This window comes from Pelecanus crispus, chromosome 9 (assembly GCF_030463565.1).
Source record: "Pelecanus crispus isolate bPelCri1 chromosome 9, bPelCri1.pri, whole genome shotgun sequence".
Classification (NCBI taxonomy): Eukaryota; Metazoa; Chordata; class Aves; order Pelecaniformes; family Pelecanidae; genus Pelecanus; species Pelecanus crispus.
In genome coordinates, this window is record NC_134651.1 from 21,943,711 (window position 1) to 21,961,843 (window position 18,133).

Sequence of the window (18,133 nt, forward strand, 5' to 3'; positions counted from 1 at the left end):
CCACCAGCACTGGTGGCTTTTGTGGCTTTCTGTTTTCGTTCAAATGAAATCAGCACTTTGTCCATCTTTTAAAAATGTGAAATGACTTGTGGAAGACATGCAAACCAGCAATTCTTATGTGATGGTGCTAGGAGAAGCTAATTTCAATGAGAAACCCTACCAGGCAGTTGACTGAATAGCTCAAAAATCTCCGGGCTCTTTTTTTTTTTTTTTCCCCGCTAAGGATAATGCTACGAAGCTGTTCAAAATTAAAAGTAAATCTCTCAATAAAGAGACCTTGTTCACAGCAAGCAGGAAGCTTTTGTTTTTTTGAAGAGGCGCTGAACATTTTGTATTTTTATTAAAGCTTACAGCCAAGCTGTTTAGGTCTCCAACCTGACAGCCAGGTTCACTGGTAAGTTGGTCCGTGTGCGTGTCTGAGGGGGCAGCCCCGCAAGGACATGGTTTTGCACGGATGCTAAAGGCGTTCATAAGGCAGGGCAGCAGTGGGGGGGGGAGGCCTACACAAGCTCTAAATGAGATTTAAAATCCAAATTCTTCATGCTGCTTGCTTTCCTGCCTTCTTTTGTTTGCATTTTTTGAGGGACGGGTGTCCTCCTTGCTCTTTTCCTTGCTGGTTAAAACGGTCGCTATTTCTGAATAAACAGACTGCCTGGTGATTTGTTACCTTGTTAGGTTACCTTGGGCTCAGTGCTTCTTTAAGTGGACCAGCACGGCTAGATGGAGACAGGATGTGCCAATTAGGATGAAAATACAGTATAAATAAATAAACTTACTCTTTCTCCCATTGCATCAGACTGGATGTTTTCAAGCTGCCTGTGCTCAGGATCAAGAACTGATCTTTTTTATGAATATCTCAGGCTCTCTGTCCCATTTTTCCCTCTTTCTGTTCTTCCTCCTCTCCCCGGCTCCTTTGTCTCTGCGATCCCCCACACCTTGCCTGTCTAGCTGTCTGTTCGCCTGTCTCAAAGCTGCTTCATCTCCGAGGCAGAGCGGTGTGGCTGGCTGTGCTGCAGTGCTTCCCCCACCTTCTGTATCCTCCTCCGGTCCCTCACTGTCACTCAGAGCCCTGCAGTGTTCAGTATCCATTTCCAGGCAGGAACTAAAATGGGTCACGGTGCCACCAGGACTTGAGCACCACCAAGAAGACCCATGTGAATCGAGTATTCTTCTGGGACAGGTTGCAGTTGTGGTGACAGAACTGTGATGAACCTGAAATATCGACATTCAGTGCAGGGAAGGAAAATGTCAACTGTAACTCAGGTTTATTTAGCAGTTAGGTTTGTTTGTTGTTTATATTCCTATCCTTCTGTTACTAAAAGGTAAAAAAAATCTGAAAGATCCTGATCCTTTGAGGATGATTTGTGTTTCAAGTTAGAAATGGCAGGGGTGGGGGGAGAAGTGGGAGTTATTTGCTTCCAGATGACTCACAAGTTCTACTGGACTTTTTGGTAGGGGAATATATATTCCCATTTTGCATTTCGGTGGGTTGTCTTTGAAAGCCCACGTTTCCTTTCAAATGCTGATTAGCATTCCTCACGTGTTGTACAGAACAGCACAGCAAATGCATATAAGGTCTTACATTCTGCCAGTGTGGTTTAGCCTGTGCAGAGCTAAATTTGCAGTCAGTAAAAATTCATGGACATACATCGCCCTTGGTCAGTGTGCACTCCTCGTATCAACAAAGTAATAGGTGCTCAGGCAGATCAAAAGCAAAACATGCGAAGGCCAGGAAACCCAAGGTTTTCAGTTTTTTTTTTCATGTGCTACTTTCCTGGATCTTTATAACTTATCTGTAAAGAATTGCTCTGTAGTGAAACATCAAAAGACATTGGTAAGTAGATTCCAGTCGCAGAGCTTTCTGTAGGTGCCTGCATGAATACCCTTAAACCACTACTGGAAAATAAAATTAACAGATACTCTGAAGATCGATCGATCCATCTGATTCTCTAAGCTGCATCATGTTCTTTGAGTATAGTCCTGGTTTCAGTATAAATAACAGTAAATCATTTCTGTTTGCTGAGAGGAACGTAACATTTTTTGATTTTGTATGTGGTGATATTTATGTGCATATTGAGAATCTTATCAATAGGCAGGTGGTAAAAGAAGTTAATTTAGCTTTCAAAAATAGCAGGGTCTGTAGTTATTCAGAGTTCTATAGTTTTATGCTCACTCTTGCAAAAATTTTCCTTTTTTTAATGCAATCCTGGTGATGAGCTGTTCGTTGTTGTGTTGAAATGTAATTTTGAAGGGCCGTATAATCCCAAGGAAGACGTCATCTCTAAATAGCCGGGGAAGGAGCTCTGTGAACTTGAAGACAGGATTCATCATACAGTTGCATCACAGTTTCACAGACCCACTAAAATAGAGTAAGCTGGCAAAATAAGTCTTTGTCTGTTTTGACACTGCCCTTCCCTAGTGCCTGCTGAGGCTATCAGGAGGCTCGTGCAGGTCAGCTCCCCTTTGACGGCCGGTGAGTTTTCCAGTCCAGCTCCCTGCCTGGCTCCCTTGGAGTGGTGCGAGGATGGGGTAGTGCTGGTGAGGTTTTGGACATTGTGGAGGGCAGGATTAAGGTGCTGGGACAGGCTGTTACTAGGTGAGCATTTTGGACCAGTTGGAAAGAGTTGAACGGCTTAACCTGGAAGCTGTGAATGTGGGTGAGTTCATGTTTTTGCCCAAACAGAGGACTCCGTGGCACTCCCAATGCTGGGCACAGCAATACCTGGCTGTAGCCTTCCCAGACATCCAGGAGTAGATTCAATTTTGGTCCATGTCCCGTCCCCCCCCCCCCCCCCCCCCGCCCCGCCAAAGGTACTTGCTACCACCATGGTCCCACCCTTTCCAGTTACTTGTTTGCTGTGGCCAAAGGATACAAATAGCTTGTTCCAGGAGTCCTTTTACAGGCACACAAATCCAGGAGGAAACTTGTGCATGTAGCTGGGTGTGTGTAAACAGTCGCAGCACCCTGGCCACCCAGTTCCCCACAAGTCTGATGTAAAATAATCTCTTGGCAAACATCTGGATACATGCCAGCCGTTCAGAGCAGGGGGGGTGTGTGTGATACTTCTAGCTGCCGCATGCTTTTTTCTGCAAAATATCAGGGTAATGGAAAAGGGGTGTTGCAAAGGGGTGTTTCTATTTTGCTTTAAAGGTGTTTGTGCTAAGGATGATGGATCAGCAGTCTCCTTGTTCCTCAAATGGAGCTGTGTCAAGCGTGAATTCAATAGGGAAAGAGATTCAAAACTAGTAAGCAGGGACTTGAAAAAGGAGTGATCTGTGAGCGTGACACTCTGAGTGATTTCTTGCAGCATCTCGCAGAATTCAGGGCTAATTGCATGCAACTTTCTCATTTTGAATCTAAACCAGTATGGTTTCTAAGGCTTCACATTTATCTGCTAGACATAAGCAGCAATCCCCCCGCCCGTGCACCCATTTTCAAGCAGAAGGGCTGGGACAAGTTGTCAGCTGTTGTAGGGTTTCACCTGCCGTAATCGGTGAGGTGACCTGCCAGGTTGTGCAGGACCATGACCTGCCTCGTTCTTCCCTGTCTCCAAGGGAGTTGTGTTTTGGCTTTTGCTGTCTGAAGATTTACATTGAAAGGAGTTACCATGAGGACTTCTGAAGCAAACCAAAAAATGTGTTTTGAGAAACCACAGACCTTTCAAATATAAACGCGGTGAGAGATCCAGAAAGAAGATAAGTGATCCCAGTGCAAGAAATTTGAGAATTGCATGGAAGCAAACAGTTAGGAATACTTTTGAGTGGGCAGATTTCAGTGTTGAGTGTGAGATTTCTCAGAGCCTCAGAGATGTCATGTGTTGACCACTTCAGATTTCTTCTGCATGTTTAATCACATGTGTAAGATAATGTGTCTGAGTAAAGGAGCTTCTCCAAGCTGGTAGATGCGAGTGCGAGTTTCTTACTAACAACTCTGTGTTCTTGCACAGGCTTTAACTGATGGTCTGTAATAAATGTGTAGTTATATGCATACGTGCTCCCTTCTTAAAAACAAAACCGGGAAAACTATTGTTGGGAGGGATTAAATTATTATTTTAAGGTAACTACAGCTTTCCACAAAGAAATAATAATTAAAATAACAACTGCCTGCTTGCTGGCAAAGCTGTCTGCACCACCCATTTCCATGAATTTGTATTCAAGGTGGGGGATACAAGTCTTGGTCGGAAGGAAAAAAAAAAAAAGCTTTCTAAAGATCCTTAGTAAATAACCAGCTTCAGGGTTCAGTGAACAGCTTAGACAAGTTGCATGTCAGATAGAGCCAAGAAGTAATTGCAGCATTTAAATAAAAGTTTGGTCACATTTTTAAAAAGATCTCATAGTTTGCTATGGAAAATGGAGGTTAGTTACATATCCTCCTGGGGAAAAAGGCATTTAAGTTCAGGACTGGGTAGCATTGGCCATATTTAGATCATATAAATTTAGTTTTAGGAGGCATAAAATCGGATCAAATTCTGGTCTCGGTGATGTTGGTACAGATGAATAGTTACCAAATTGACAGAGATGAAGATACAGTCCTGCAGCTTTTATTTGCTCTGGACTATTTGACTGTGCGTTTCCTTTCGCTGGCAGTGCCCTGTCATTTCAAATTCGTAAAGCTTGCCGTCCAGTCTGAGCGCTTCCCTTAAACAATTGGCAAGGAAATATTTGCATGTGGAAGGAGATTTGGCCCAAGAACGTTTGTGGCTACCAAATGTTTAGATGGGCTTCTAAATTTTCTAATATTTTTTTGCAGCTGACTAAATTAATTGGAAGGCAGCCTGAGAGACAGCAGAGTCCGGTCTGTAGTTGAGCAACAATAAAAGGCTTCGGAGAACTTTATCAAAGCTTCCATTAACCCCCTGCTGATGTCCTCAAACAGGATTTTTTTGAGAGAGTGGAAACACAAAAGCTAGGCTGCACAACTGCCCCTGTGTGTCCATTCAGAGGTTTTAAATCCGCACGGTTACTAATTAAAATGCCATGCAGAGTAGCACAAATAAACATTGCTAGTCCCTGAAGCCCAAAGTTTCTGCACCGGCTCATAGTTTGGAGGGCAGGATGCTGAACTGACCCCTAAGGGTGGGTAAAGCAGCCCCCTTTGGTTCAGCTATTCTGTCCTTGTATGCGGAGTTGCAAAACGTGTGTCAAGTCCGTCAATATGCATGAAATCATATGCCCAGAATGCCATCCCAAGGTAGCCTGTTATTTCTTATTTATTTTTTGCATAGCATTGTGTTGAACCATGAGGACTAAATAGAGCTGTGGCATGCCTGCCGGATCTCTATAATCATGTTTGCCAGATTTTGGCGGACATCAAAATGCTGAGCGCACGAGTGAATACTGCTTCTTTCATTGAGAAATGTCACTTCAGATTTAGCCCCACGTGTGAACTGGTGTGCAGGGAGCGCTTTATTATTATGGCAGGGCTCCAGTGGGCTTCCCCTCCCAAACAAAGCAGGCAAATGCGTAGCCTCTGTCTGCAGCTATTTGAAGGATTTCATGGCGTCTTCTTAGATTAAGGTAATCTGCCTTCATTACTAAATTCAAGAACCAGAGTCCCAGAACTCTTAGTAGTGTGCTCTGAGAATGGATTCGGGGTCTCTGAAAGTTGTGATTTGTAAACTGATAATAACAGAAGTTGATCACGGTTTTGGATATATTTTTTAAAATGCAGTCTAGAGAGATGTAAGACACTCAAGCATTTGTATTTTATTCCTCTGTTCATTTGTGTTTAAAAACATCCCTTATGGAAAAGTCCTACTGTTAATTTAAAAGGAAATGATAACTTTTGTCTCAGCCTTCTGAACTGTTCCTGCAGAATTTATTAGGATTTTTATCCCTGCTATTGAATTCTATTACCTGGTCTTAAAAGACGATTGACTGGTTCTGATTTTTTTATTAAATACTTCTACTGTTCCATAAAATCTCTTTGGTTTTGTCTGTATTAAAATCCATTGAAAGTATCCACGGATTATTACAGACAGAAAACCCCTTAAACTGTAATGTGCTTTGGATATAAATGTCTTTCAGTTCCATAGATTACTGAAGTCTAAAAGGAAAGCACTGAAGATTTTAATTAGCTTTTTATTATTTTTAATTTTCTATGTGCCATTAAATGGTTCTATCAATAAATACTAGAATAAGACAGTTTTGGCTAAGCAAAATAGGAAGGTATATTGGGCTGGAAGCGATGCCTCATCGATGAATTGAGTTTTTGTGTGGTGTCCATTTATTTTAGCAAACAAATAAAGGCATGATTTCAAGACAACCCACTACAACGGCTCCCTGGGAAGATTGCGCTTGTCTCGATAACATACTGCGTTCTTTAAATCTGTCCTCTGAATCAGCCTCAATTTATCTTTCTTAGCATAAAAGGGAATGCAGATGGAATGGCTGCAGCCTCCCTTCTAGTTTATCAGGATATTGTGCATGCACATAAAAAAGACGGAAAGCGACTGGAATATGTAAGTGGCTGAGTGTAAAACCCCGTGTTTTTCAAGCTCTCCAGGCACTCTGGGACAGGGTGGCCGAGGGGAGTCCTGTAGGAGCTGCAGAGATTTGTGGGCCCTGCACCATAATTCAGACAAGATGTGCAGACCCAGCGGTGCCTTTCCAAGAGCGTTTCAGCTGTTTGCTTTCGCTGCTGCCTATGCTGAAGGTTAAAACTGCAATTATGCAAGTACTGGGAAGAACTGATTTGAAGAGAGTGGTCTGCGCTCAAAGGGAGACTTCTTTGCAGCTGTGGCATTTTTCTTTAACCAGAGAATATTTTTATTTATATTTGTTAGACCGACAAGCTGCAAACATTGCAGGTTAGAGGGCTCTGTAGCACAGGAGTTTCCTAGCTTATATTCAGTCTGACTGATCCTTAAATGGAAGTTACCAGCTTCATCTGGATCAAATGAGAAGATAAGCAAATTTTTTGGACCTGTTGATGACAAAACCGAACTGAAAGCAAAACCATGAACCCTACAGGGAGGAGAGACATAACATTGAGAAGTGCTTCGCACGCTGTTGGAAGAAGAAATGATTTTTGAATTGCAGGTTTTGTATGAAGATTATGTTCTTCCTTGCAGTCCCCATCCTGTGCGCTTCTCAGTTCCACCCTGTAAGTACCCTTTGGGGCCCTGGCCTCGGAGGGGAGGAGAGACTGCTGCGGAGATCTTCTCATCAGGAGTCAGGGCGGGCTCTCAGCGTCCTCCTGTCTGCTGCAAATCTGTGACTGGAAATGAAGGTCCAGACTCGGAATACAGACAGACCCATCTTTTTCACAGGCTTTTATTTGCCCAGACTGTAGCTCAGTGCTCCTCCAGGAAACAGACATGGCTGATTCCTTTGTACAACTCCAAATCTTCGTAACCTCGTGAGGTTGATTTTTCTTAATTATTTATTTATTTTTGTAGGATTGAAATTGTTCAGACTTTGTAATGGCACTTGCATTGCACAGGAAACTTTACCAATTATCTTTCTGACTGTTTTCCACTGAGGCAGCCACCTTTAATATTTAATTGCTTATTCCATTTGGGGTTTTTCTAATTGACACAATTTTTAAATGAATAATGCACTAGTTTTCAGTATCCAGCACAAAACCAAAATAATGAAACACCTTTGTAAGTTTAATTATGTGCCACCTATCATGTAATAGGTTACTGACATCATGAACTAAGATTTTAATTTTAAGGTCTATGTGTTTCAGGAAGCTTAAGACTCTTCCCCAGTTTGTCCCTCATCGCTTTTTTTTTTGTTTGTTTTTTTTTACTGAACAGCAAACTTCAGGTAGCTTTGCTTTTTGCAGCAACACTGTGTGCAGAATATAGTTTTCTCTCTCATTGGGTCTATTAATGATTTTTAATTTCCTAAAGAAGTCTGCCCATTGCAGATGAAGGAAAGGGGGCTTAATTCAGTTCCAGTGAGAGGACCTGGTAGACAAGCTCCGAGTGTGAGAGTTAGGTGTGCTGCAGTCCGATTCTCTGTGGTACTTTTCCAAAAGCAGAGAGTATCTTTTTCCCCTGAAGAGGAGGAACTTTGATGGGGGAGTATGGCAGGGTGTTTTGCAGCATCCTGGAAGAACTGAGGATCTCTAAGTGCTGTCAGACCAGTATCCTTCACAAAATGCTACTAATGCGAGCCCAGAAAACCTAAGCCTTGATTCAGTCTCGAGTTTCTCAACAGCCCAGAGGCAGAGATCGTATCGTGTCGAATCCATCCGACCTTTGTACAGAAGGTGCTTTACCGGAGTTCCAGCTGAATGCTCTGAATATCAACTATAATTAAAATTTATGGGTTGTTCAGCTGAAATGTAAATACGTAAATGCAAACCTGCAGCAGCCTCTTCTGTGTGATGGAGCTTAAAGTAAATAAAAGTGAAGTTCCTTAACTTTGGTGACTTCGAAACAATTTATTACTCTCAAGTGTTAAGACAGGAATTGTGATTTTTATTGTCAGGTGAGTCCTGGGTTTTGATTCTTTTGGGTGCCGCAGTCTCAGGAGGGCACGTCTGAGCCTGCAGTTGCTGTTGGAGCTGTGTATCACAGTTGAAGTAAAATGTTTATAATTTTATTATCTTTTCTTCCTCCAGGATTCTTGCCATTTCTGACTTTGGGTGATTGATCTGAGAAACCCAAATGGCAAAGTCTAACTCTCTGCTATTACCGTAGCACTTCAGAGGCCAGGATGAGACAGTGTGGCCAAATCTATTAAAATAGCGGATGCTGCTTTAGCAAAATGAGTCATAACATTTATTTATTTATTTTGTTTAGAAGGTGCTTCAGTATTTCCAGAGCATCTAAGTGGCGTATAGGGCAGAGGCTTTTATTTGTCTGGATTTCAAAAGGGCTTTTAAGCAGCTCTTTTTACAAAATCTAATATTCCTAATGCTGAAAATAAGTGACAAAGGAAGTTATTTAGCATCTATATATATCATCTAGGCATCCACGTTTCGAGTAAATAAAAAGTAACTGTGCGAGAACCAAGGAGAACAGCATTAGGAGATATATTGCCTTGGGTACCAAATCACAGATTTGCACCATAGTGGGTTAAGCTTTATGCCGTAACTGTTGGGGTAACCGCACGCTCAGGTGGCTGGGTGGTAAACATAAGAAAGGACCAAGCAGCAGAAATTAGGCTTTCTGTTAATAGATACAGACATGAGGCATCAGGTGAGAGTTGTTCTTTGCAATGTGAGACAAAGGGTTACCCCTCTGGGATTTTAATAGAGCAGGGTCAATATTTTTGGTACCATTTTATGGATTGTTGATATGCTGTTGTAGGTGGTTTGAAAGCTTCACACAAGAAGTGGTTTGCAGGGCACAGATACAGTAAGTTATTTTGTTGGTCCTGTACAATTTAAGAACAGCTCTACCCGCCTCACCTGTTGACTCATGAAGTGTATGCAGATGTATCTTAACTCCTCTGACCACGGGATGGGAAAGTGGGAGGAGGAATAGCTGGATGGTTGCTTGACTTGAGGAAGAGCTTAAAGAATGGGACAGGGATCTCATTTGGGGGCATCTGATGTGTGTTTGAGGGTAGCTTTGATTTCCATGTGGAAGGGGCTGAAGAGGGAGTGGAGGAGTTTGTTTTGAAAAGGCAGCTCAGCAGATCCTCCTCCTGTGCAGCAATACAAAGGTGAAGGACAGGCTATTTCTGGGGAGGAATTAGCTCTGTTGGCTACCTCGGGCTTCCCGCGGGCTTCCCGGGAAGAACAGCAGGGTGTGCGGGTGAGGTAGAGTTACCCTGAGGGGATGGTGGTTAAGTGGGTCAGATTGCTCCAGACTACTTATTTTGAGTGGTTGGGGGATGCCCCATTTCCGACATTATTATCTGTTTTAATAACTAGAGGTTATGGTCTGTAATTTCTCATTCTGGCTCCCCCAGAGCCACTGCACCCTGCTATACATCGTGTCCCAGCATCAGTGGTTTCTGGCGGTCTGTGCTTGCTGGACTGGCATCTGGGAAGTAAGAGGGTGATCACAGCACATGCTTCCCAGAAGTGTTCAATCCAAATTTGGGTCATGGGATGCTACCTCTAAGCATGACTGGTCCAGGCCCTAAAGGAGGACTCTGAGAGTTACGGCAATTTCTCTTTGTCCGGACTGCGTGGCCCATTTTCTCTGCTTCTCGCAATCCAATATAGTGCAGTGGAGCATCGGTGTTGGCTTCTTTAGGCTACAAAATTTATTGTTGTTTATATTGGGTCAGATTCTAACCTCAACTAGAGGGAAGAGTAACTGCAACATGACCTGCTTTGTGACCAGCGGCTCCAAACCTACTCAGGTCAGACAGCTGCTGACTAACTCCCCATCTTAACAAATTGCTTATAGCTCTAGAGTTTCTTAGAGCAATTCACAGTGCTAAGTACGTTCACCCTTCTTGTGTTAATCATTCTCATTTAAGCATTTAGAAATGTTTCAGTGCTCGGTTTTTTAAGTGGTTGTAATGTTCAGACAGATTTTTATAAATTGCCTTCCAACTGAAAGACTTGTTTTCCTGTTTGTTTTAAACTGGCATTCATACATACAGGAAATACACAGTATTCTGCCATGTTTCTGTTGGCAACTATTAAGTTATCCTTGTCAGAACATGCCAACAGGATTTCTTAGCAAGCTAGCAGAAAGAAAACAAGCAGTTCTCAGACTAAACAGACCCCATGCTTGAGTTGTAATACAGATCTCTTGCTAAATGCTGTGTAGATTCTATAGTCTTTTGGTTTAAGGCAATCTTTGGGATTGCAGGTTGCAGATTCAGATCTTTGGAGTTACTCCAGACCTGCATTGCGTTAGCTGACATCATTATTTGGCCTTCAGAATTGGAGGGCCAGTACCTGAAAATAATGTATTGCTGTCAAGAGCTGGTCCTCAGAAATTAATAGCCAGAACGAGACGTCTCTTGGGTGTGCAAAATCTTCTTCGTCACCCCTGTCTCATTGCAGTTCCTGATGTAAACCACAGGGAACTGTGGTCAGACCTCAGCTCCTATAATTGGTTTGATCTAAATTAGAACAGTTCTGGTATGCTGAAGTAGCCTGTGCTAAAACTGACACAGAACTGGACGTGCAATCGAGAAAATACACAGGCTCTTTGTGGATCCTCAGCAGCTACTGGATGTCTCCAAGAACTGAAGCTGGAGTAAGGTAGTAAAAATACAGCACTCTAATAATCCTCAACTACTACTATTTGTTGCTGCTAGCAGCCTGGGTTTTCCTTCAAACTTTTGATTCCATGCAAGTCAGAGCCAGCTTTTGTGGTTTGGCAAGATTTGTGGCACAGGTTCTTTTGGGAGAGGCAAGAAACGAAAACTTTAAAACGGAGGAAATGTTTAAAACATAATAATGCTGTGTTAACTGTCTTTAAAATCTCATATTCTAGCCCCTTTCTTAATGAACACATCATTACAAACATAACTGATGTGAGCCGGTCCCTAGGTTTGAGAGCTTGTCACTTGTTTTTCTCAGAACTCTTTGGCGGTGACTAGGTTGTGGAGCCTGGAAAGAAAGAGAAGATCACTTGTGCCTGTCATTTTGGGATGAAGGTATCCTACGAGAGCATCCTGTGGCTGAGCTGGTGCTTTTCCTGAGCAGCATGATTTCTAGTAACAAGGAGGGAAAGTTTAGTTCAGAAGTATTACGTCTGATTGAGGGGATTGAGAGAAAGAGGCCAAGCTCAGCTGCCGCACTGCTTCACGTTACATCGGCCAGGATTTTCGAGTGTGGGTGGATAACCTTGGGCGCTTTACTCTAGTGGCATAGATCTAAAGTCTTTGCTTTAAATGCTAAAGCTTGAAAGTGCTGGCCTGAATCTTGGCATGTCTCAGTTTCCAAGCTGGGAGGTGTTCCTCACCAGTCGTCATTCCTGGGGGAGGGAGAGGCAGACGGTGGGAAGACAGAGGACTCGGGAATGCCTTGGGAGGCTTCCAGTAGCTTGGTTGAGCAATCAGGCTTCTAGATCCTTGTCCAAGTCCTAACCTTTCCCCAATCATTACTTGTACAAATGTTTGCTCCACTTATACAGAGGGAGTAATGAAAAAAAAATAAAATATGCATGTGTGGTTAGTTTTTAAAGTGCACATCCAGCCTGCAGACTCTTGCTGGTCCCTAGGAGAAAGGCGTAGCTGTCATACTGGCAGTGAAGAACAGGAATGCCAAACTCCAGCTCAGTTCTTCGGACGTGCACAGACATCTAATGTGTGTGTGCACATAAGCTCACATGTGCAAAAGCCTTTCATGTGCTTATCCTTATGTACGTACATGGCTTATACATATGTTATGCATATGTTTGGAAATGCTAAAATGCATTCTCCTTTGTTTGCAAAGCCATTTGCCAGGAGCACTCGGAGCGCAGGGTGGTGGTACTCAGAAGCAGAAGCATGTCTGCCTAGACAAGAGAGAGGCGTGGGTAAAAGGCCCAAGGGACCAACAGGAAGCAGAACTGAATGGCAACATTTTAGGAAGGAGCAGAACTGCTTTCTTTTTAATTTATTCTGGTACATGTAACTAAATAGGGCTGGATACTTTTCCCTTCGCTTGATTTGAAGTCAGTGTGACAGCTAGTAGAGTAAGGTGCTCTCTTACATGAATAAAATTACCAGAATCTGACCTGGAGAATGTTGCCTTTAGCAATGATTAAAAACATATTTGATTCTGTGTTGTATATCCTTTTCCTGCTGTGAGATTATTTGATAATATAATTTACAAAATCCCATGTAAAAATCCACAATATTACAAGGTAAATATTCAAGAGCAAACCTGAAATGTGCCAGGTTCCCTTAAATGTGTTTTGTCCCAGTTAAGAGAAGATCTTTTATTGTCTTGTTTTGATTTCTAAGAGGACTTTTATTCAGTGTTAGATTCTCAGAAATCTTTTTTTTTTTTTTTTTTTAAGTAATTAATAATGGAGCAGGCTTTTAGTATCTACCCTGGAAGGTAAAAACCCTTAATCACAGTAACATCATTAGTGCTTTCAAGCATTTAATTTTGATGCTTGACAAAGCGCATAGCCATTGATAAGAACAAATAAGTGGTGTTGTGTGCAATTGAGGGGAAAAAAGAAAAGCATGAAAACCCCTAAGCTTCAAGTAATTAAATTTAAATATGTTATTTGAATTTAGCTGAGATAATGTACAAACTGTGGGTATATTTTTCAATCAGTGAAAGACCCCTTGAGTAAACATGATCCATTTAAATTCAAATCATGGGGAGTGGAAAGTAAACCCTGCTGTGGTTAAGAAGGCATCTTCACTAAAACACTGGGCATTGTGTATCTTTGATATCTGAGTACTCATGTGTTGTAGTTTTATAAAGGGCTGTTTTCACTCATGGATGCCTACATGCCAGAGACTTTATTGCATCTATTTATTTCCTGTTTTTTTTCCTCTCCCCCCTCTCCTAATTTGAACCAGTAATGAAAAACTGACACTCTGCTTCTGCCATCCTTTAAAGGGCCTCGAAACTGTTACAATTCAGCACTTATTAGCCTTGGGATATGGCTTTATGGCATTTGGGTGAAGTTTTTGTAGTACATCTGTGCTCTTTCTCTCTCTGTAGGCCGCAAGCTCAGAACCACAGTAATAAAACTACTAGTAGGTGTTTAATGGCAGGTTATTGAGGAAGTAGATAAAAGAAAATTGCAACATTCACATCAGTAGGGAGTGGGGTTTTTAAGGGAGAGGAACTGCTGAGCTTTGAACTAGGGAAGGTTACACTTGGTGCTTTTGTTCAAGGGGACCCCTTTTTAGACACCAAAATACCTCATCATTCTTCCCTGTGAAATGGGCCGTTCTGGTAGAATTGGTGCTTGGTATGTACAGTCTGTGCACATGTGGCAGAAAAACTTGCTGTTGTAAGCCATGATGATTGAGAAACAAGTTTTTGCTTAGTGTTCCTTTCCAAATATCAGGGAGTAGAGAGGAGGAAAGTGCAAAAAGTGAAAGAAAAAGTGATCTCCCACTCTATTCCAAAAGTATTACATGATCTTATTGTGAACGTCTTAATTGTGTACATAATTCTTTTTGGTCAAGCTGTCCTCAGTATGTTTTGTGTAGGAATGTGTGTATATAATGAACAGTTAGCCCATGCACATAGAAGATTCTGTCTTTTATTCTGCTCATGATCAAAGCATCATTTTACAACCTGTTACATGTTCATCTTCACATCACCCCTAAGAGGCAATTTAATGGCAAAAGGGAGAAGAACAAAGAATGTAAGTATTTTGCAGAAGCTCACCCAGAAGGCTGTGACTGCTGCCTGGATTGCCATGATGAACTGGCAGTGGTGATGTCCTCTTTGTCCTGGACTCTACTGACCGGACTCTTACGCCCTTTTGCTAATATATGTCCAAGGAGACCCAGACCCGTTGTTCTTCCAGAAGCCCAGTCTTTCAACTACTCAGGTCAGCTGGTGGATCCTGGAAAACAAGGAAACAAATAAACCTGATTTGTAGGACTATTTGCAGAAATAAGAGAGAATTGGTAACGGAGGATTTTATCCGTGCAGTGGGATAACTGTAGTACTCCCTGTGGTTACTGAGCCCAGTTCCTCAAAGTCCACAGAGTTGCAGATCACCATCCGATTGCATAGATCGATACAGGCCTGTGCTGCAGAGATGTCAAAGGGCTGCTGGACAGCCCCTTGCACTTCTGGTACTTCATCCTGTAGTTGGACTTCAGCACTCTTAGGATTTCTGTATAGCATATGGAGAGGCAGGATGTACAGTCAAAACAAAAAAACTCGGAAATAAATTGCTCATCTGCAGAATATAGGACAAAAGAAGAGATTAAAAGTTAAGTAGGATGCATTTGCATATAAAGGACAGGAAGGAAAAAATAGGGCCATTGTTACAATTGTAATCATAAGGAGTAACAAAGGAATTGATGTACAAGTCCTCTTTGTGTCCTGGAGGCCAGGAGCAGGTTGTTTATTCCAGTATGGTGTAGTACCTAAGATCAGCTGTCCATTTTTGAGAGACATGAGGAAGCACTTGTTAAACTATATAAAGCTAAACATCTTTCACAAGAAGGGGTAGTTAATATATATTCTTCTGCTGCAAATAGCCATTTTACAACAGAGAAGAAATGCATTTTCAATACAGCACTTACCAGCCCGATATTGAAGGACTCACTAAATTCCAATATAAATGCCTATAGAAATGAAATGGAAAACCAAGGAGGTTAAAAAGAGGATAAAGGAAAGAAAGTGAACTTTCCCTCTACAATTTTTGAGGTCAGACCAGCATAAGTGACAGATTCTCAGTAAAAAGAATTGCCTGTCCGCCCTGCATAAGGCACCGATTAACTAAGCAGATTACTCTCCGATTGGTTTATCAGTAATGTCGCGTATGTTTAGCGTAACAAATCTGGTTTCTAATTTATTAGCTGAGCAGTACTCTTACTGCAAAGGGGAAGGAAAAAAAGCCTGATTCTCTGTTGAGGAACTGTGAGGTTATTAAGCAGGTTCTCAGTCATGCCACAGATATAACTTGATGGAGCACACCTGGATCCTCCCTGTTGGCTGTGTTTATAGTCTCCTCTGTCATCCAGTATTTGCCTTTGCATGTGAGAGACAGACAAGGAAAAAGAGAGAAAGGTTCTGGAGGCATTTCTAACAGAGATGCCAAACTGTCAAATAGTAAATCGGTAAGCAGCTCCCTGATGGTTTCACATCAAGAGGAGACACCCTTTTGTGACTGTGCGGCGTCTACTGGTTATTTTCACTTCCATCAGAACTGTCTGATATGGTCAAGTAGGTTTGAGGCTTTCAACATTCAATTTTCCTTTCATTTATTGTGACTGTTTTATTTATTTGTCTTTCTTGCTAGTTTTCAAGGATACATGTTTCAAGGATACTTTTTACTCTCTAACATTTTCATGGATCGTCATCCCAAAGTTTAAGGTAGAAAAAGAAACAAAAAGAAAGGGAACGGGGGGAAAAAAGAGCAACATGGCTACAGCTTCAGGGGACAAAAGAAGAAATATATTCAATTTAGGAAGACCTCTAATCTCTGGTTATACAGGACAGCTTTGTTAGATAAGATTAAAAATTTCATGAATGTCCCTTTTTATCCCTGGAGACTCCGCCATTTATACCAGCTATTGTCAGCATCAAAAGAGCTTGATAACAGCTGGCTAGAGACGTGACCACACAGCAACACAACAGCAAGAAAGGGGCAGCCGGGTTCATAAATCTTCAGAAAACCCGTTCCCCCAGCGCAGCCATGAATCTGCTGCTATCACAGTCAAAGGGAGAATGCATTGTCCTCCAGCCCGTCAAAAACCTGAACTTCAGCATTAGCAAGCGCTCTATTGAAAGTGTAGGGTGCACAATGAGATGTTTTCCATTATCTTCTTCATTGCAGCCCTTATTACTGCACGCAGATACAGTTTAAAGGATCTTTGAGTTTAGCTTGTTGCTAGGTAGAGTTTTTCCAAAAATCGCACAGCCCTTACCCTTGGCAGTGTAATCCTGCTTTTTCTATTCATCGCATCAATATAGCGCCACATGGGACTGGGTCAGATGATGCCGGTTTGGTACACAATGGACCAATTTCTGATATCTTCTGACTGGGAAGGAGCTATCAAAGCCAGAATCTGGCCCTTGGGTGCTGAGCTTCCTCATTCTCCAGGGACTGCTCAGAGACTCGGGCGTAAGCAGGGCAAGTTAAGAAGGAGAAATTGGCTCAGGCTCTTGAAATACAAGTTTCCTGGTTTTCATGGGAGGGTCCAAATTCATATATATTCAGCTTTATTCCGGTCTTACTTAATTCAGTGGCAATACTCTCTCAGCTTTAGAGAAAACCAGATTGGTCCCTCAGGAATTTCCTATTTTCTGTAAAGCAAACAGCTAATGAAGTAACATCAGTTAATTTTTAGGAGGTGGAAGAAGAGAATCACCGTGGACCAAAACAAAAGTACAAGCCTATGCACTGTGCCTAAGAAAGGACAAACATAAAGCAGAATCCTTTAGTACCTTAGCCTGTTATGAAGGTTTGTACCTGGGCATCATGAACATTGCAGAGTTTTGACAACTGTATTGTTACTTCAAAACCTACCTATCTAGTATTGCCCAGAATCCAAGAACAAGCTATATTAGAGAGGATTAAATGCATTTTTGTTAGAGAAAGCAGGAAAAATGCTTAATGCTTCTAACCTCCCCCGGCAAGAAAAACACAATTTCTGAAAGCGCTCATGTTGTGAAAGGTATGATTAAAATATATGTTTCTCATCAAAACGAAATTATTGTTTATAATTTTTGTTTTCTTCTGGCAGCTCCATCCCCAATTGCTTTGATCCAGGCTAAAGAGATAACAAGGCACAGCGTTGCCTTGGCTTGGCTGGAACCTGACAGGCCAAATGGAGTCATCCTGGAGTATGAAGTTAAATACTATGAGAAGGTACTGTTCAAAAATGGACAAGCAAGGAGTTTTGTTTGGGTTTGGGGAGAGCTTTTTACTTCATTCCATTACAGTTTATTTCCAGATAGGATTCCATCATTTGAAACCAAATAGATTCAGTTTAATAAAATCCAATTAAGGATTTAATGCACTTGAATGGTTGCTTGAAAGAATAAGATTCATAGGCTGTTCCAGCTGTCTGGTACGAGTTTATTTTGTTATTTTTTCCAACCTAGGAACTGAGCTTTTGTAGCAAGCATATTTATAATGAGAATCAATAATGTTGGGCAGAAGTGAGACATTGGCTTTACTTCATAGACAGAAGTATAATAATGAAGTATATAACACAGTAATAATAATAAGATCTGTTTGCCGATAGCTTCTGCTTAGAGCGATAGTGTGGGCTTTTAATAGAGAATAAGGAAAGAAAATTACATTCTTCATACTTTCCAAGTTAGAGGGAGATGTTATTCCTACAAATAACTTCTCAAGTATGGAACAATGAAAAGACCTATTTTCTTTGAAAGTTCTCTGCAAAAATGAACAATTACCTGCTCTTGCTTGTGTGTGCTCTCTCACATGCACATGCATACTTCTAAATTTTTTTTATAAAGATAATCACTTATTTGCTTCCCTAACACATACAGAAAAAGGCATCTGATTTGCAGGGAAGTTAGACTATTACATTTTCTGATGGATTTTCCAGCCAGAAATAGAACAGGTTTTAAGATTGGACTTTCTGGAAGACATTTTCT

At 41.6% G+C, this 18,133-nt stretch overlaps 1 protein-coding gene across 4 annotated transcripts in view; it reads left to right on the top strand.

The window, feature by feature from the left end:
• The window catches only part of EPHA4 (EPH receptor A4), a 101,776-nt gene that overhangs the window by 61,995 nt on the left and 21,648 nt on the right, over positions 1-18,133 (top strand). For all 4 annotated transcript variants that reach the window (XM_075716369.1, XM_075716370.1, XM_075716371.1 and 1 more), the window contains one exon: positions 17,254-17,378. In XM_075716369.1, the coding sequence (XP_075572484.1) occupies positions 17,254-17,378 (125 nt within the window). The remainder of the gene's footprint in view (positions 1-17,253; positions 17,379-18,133) is intronic.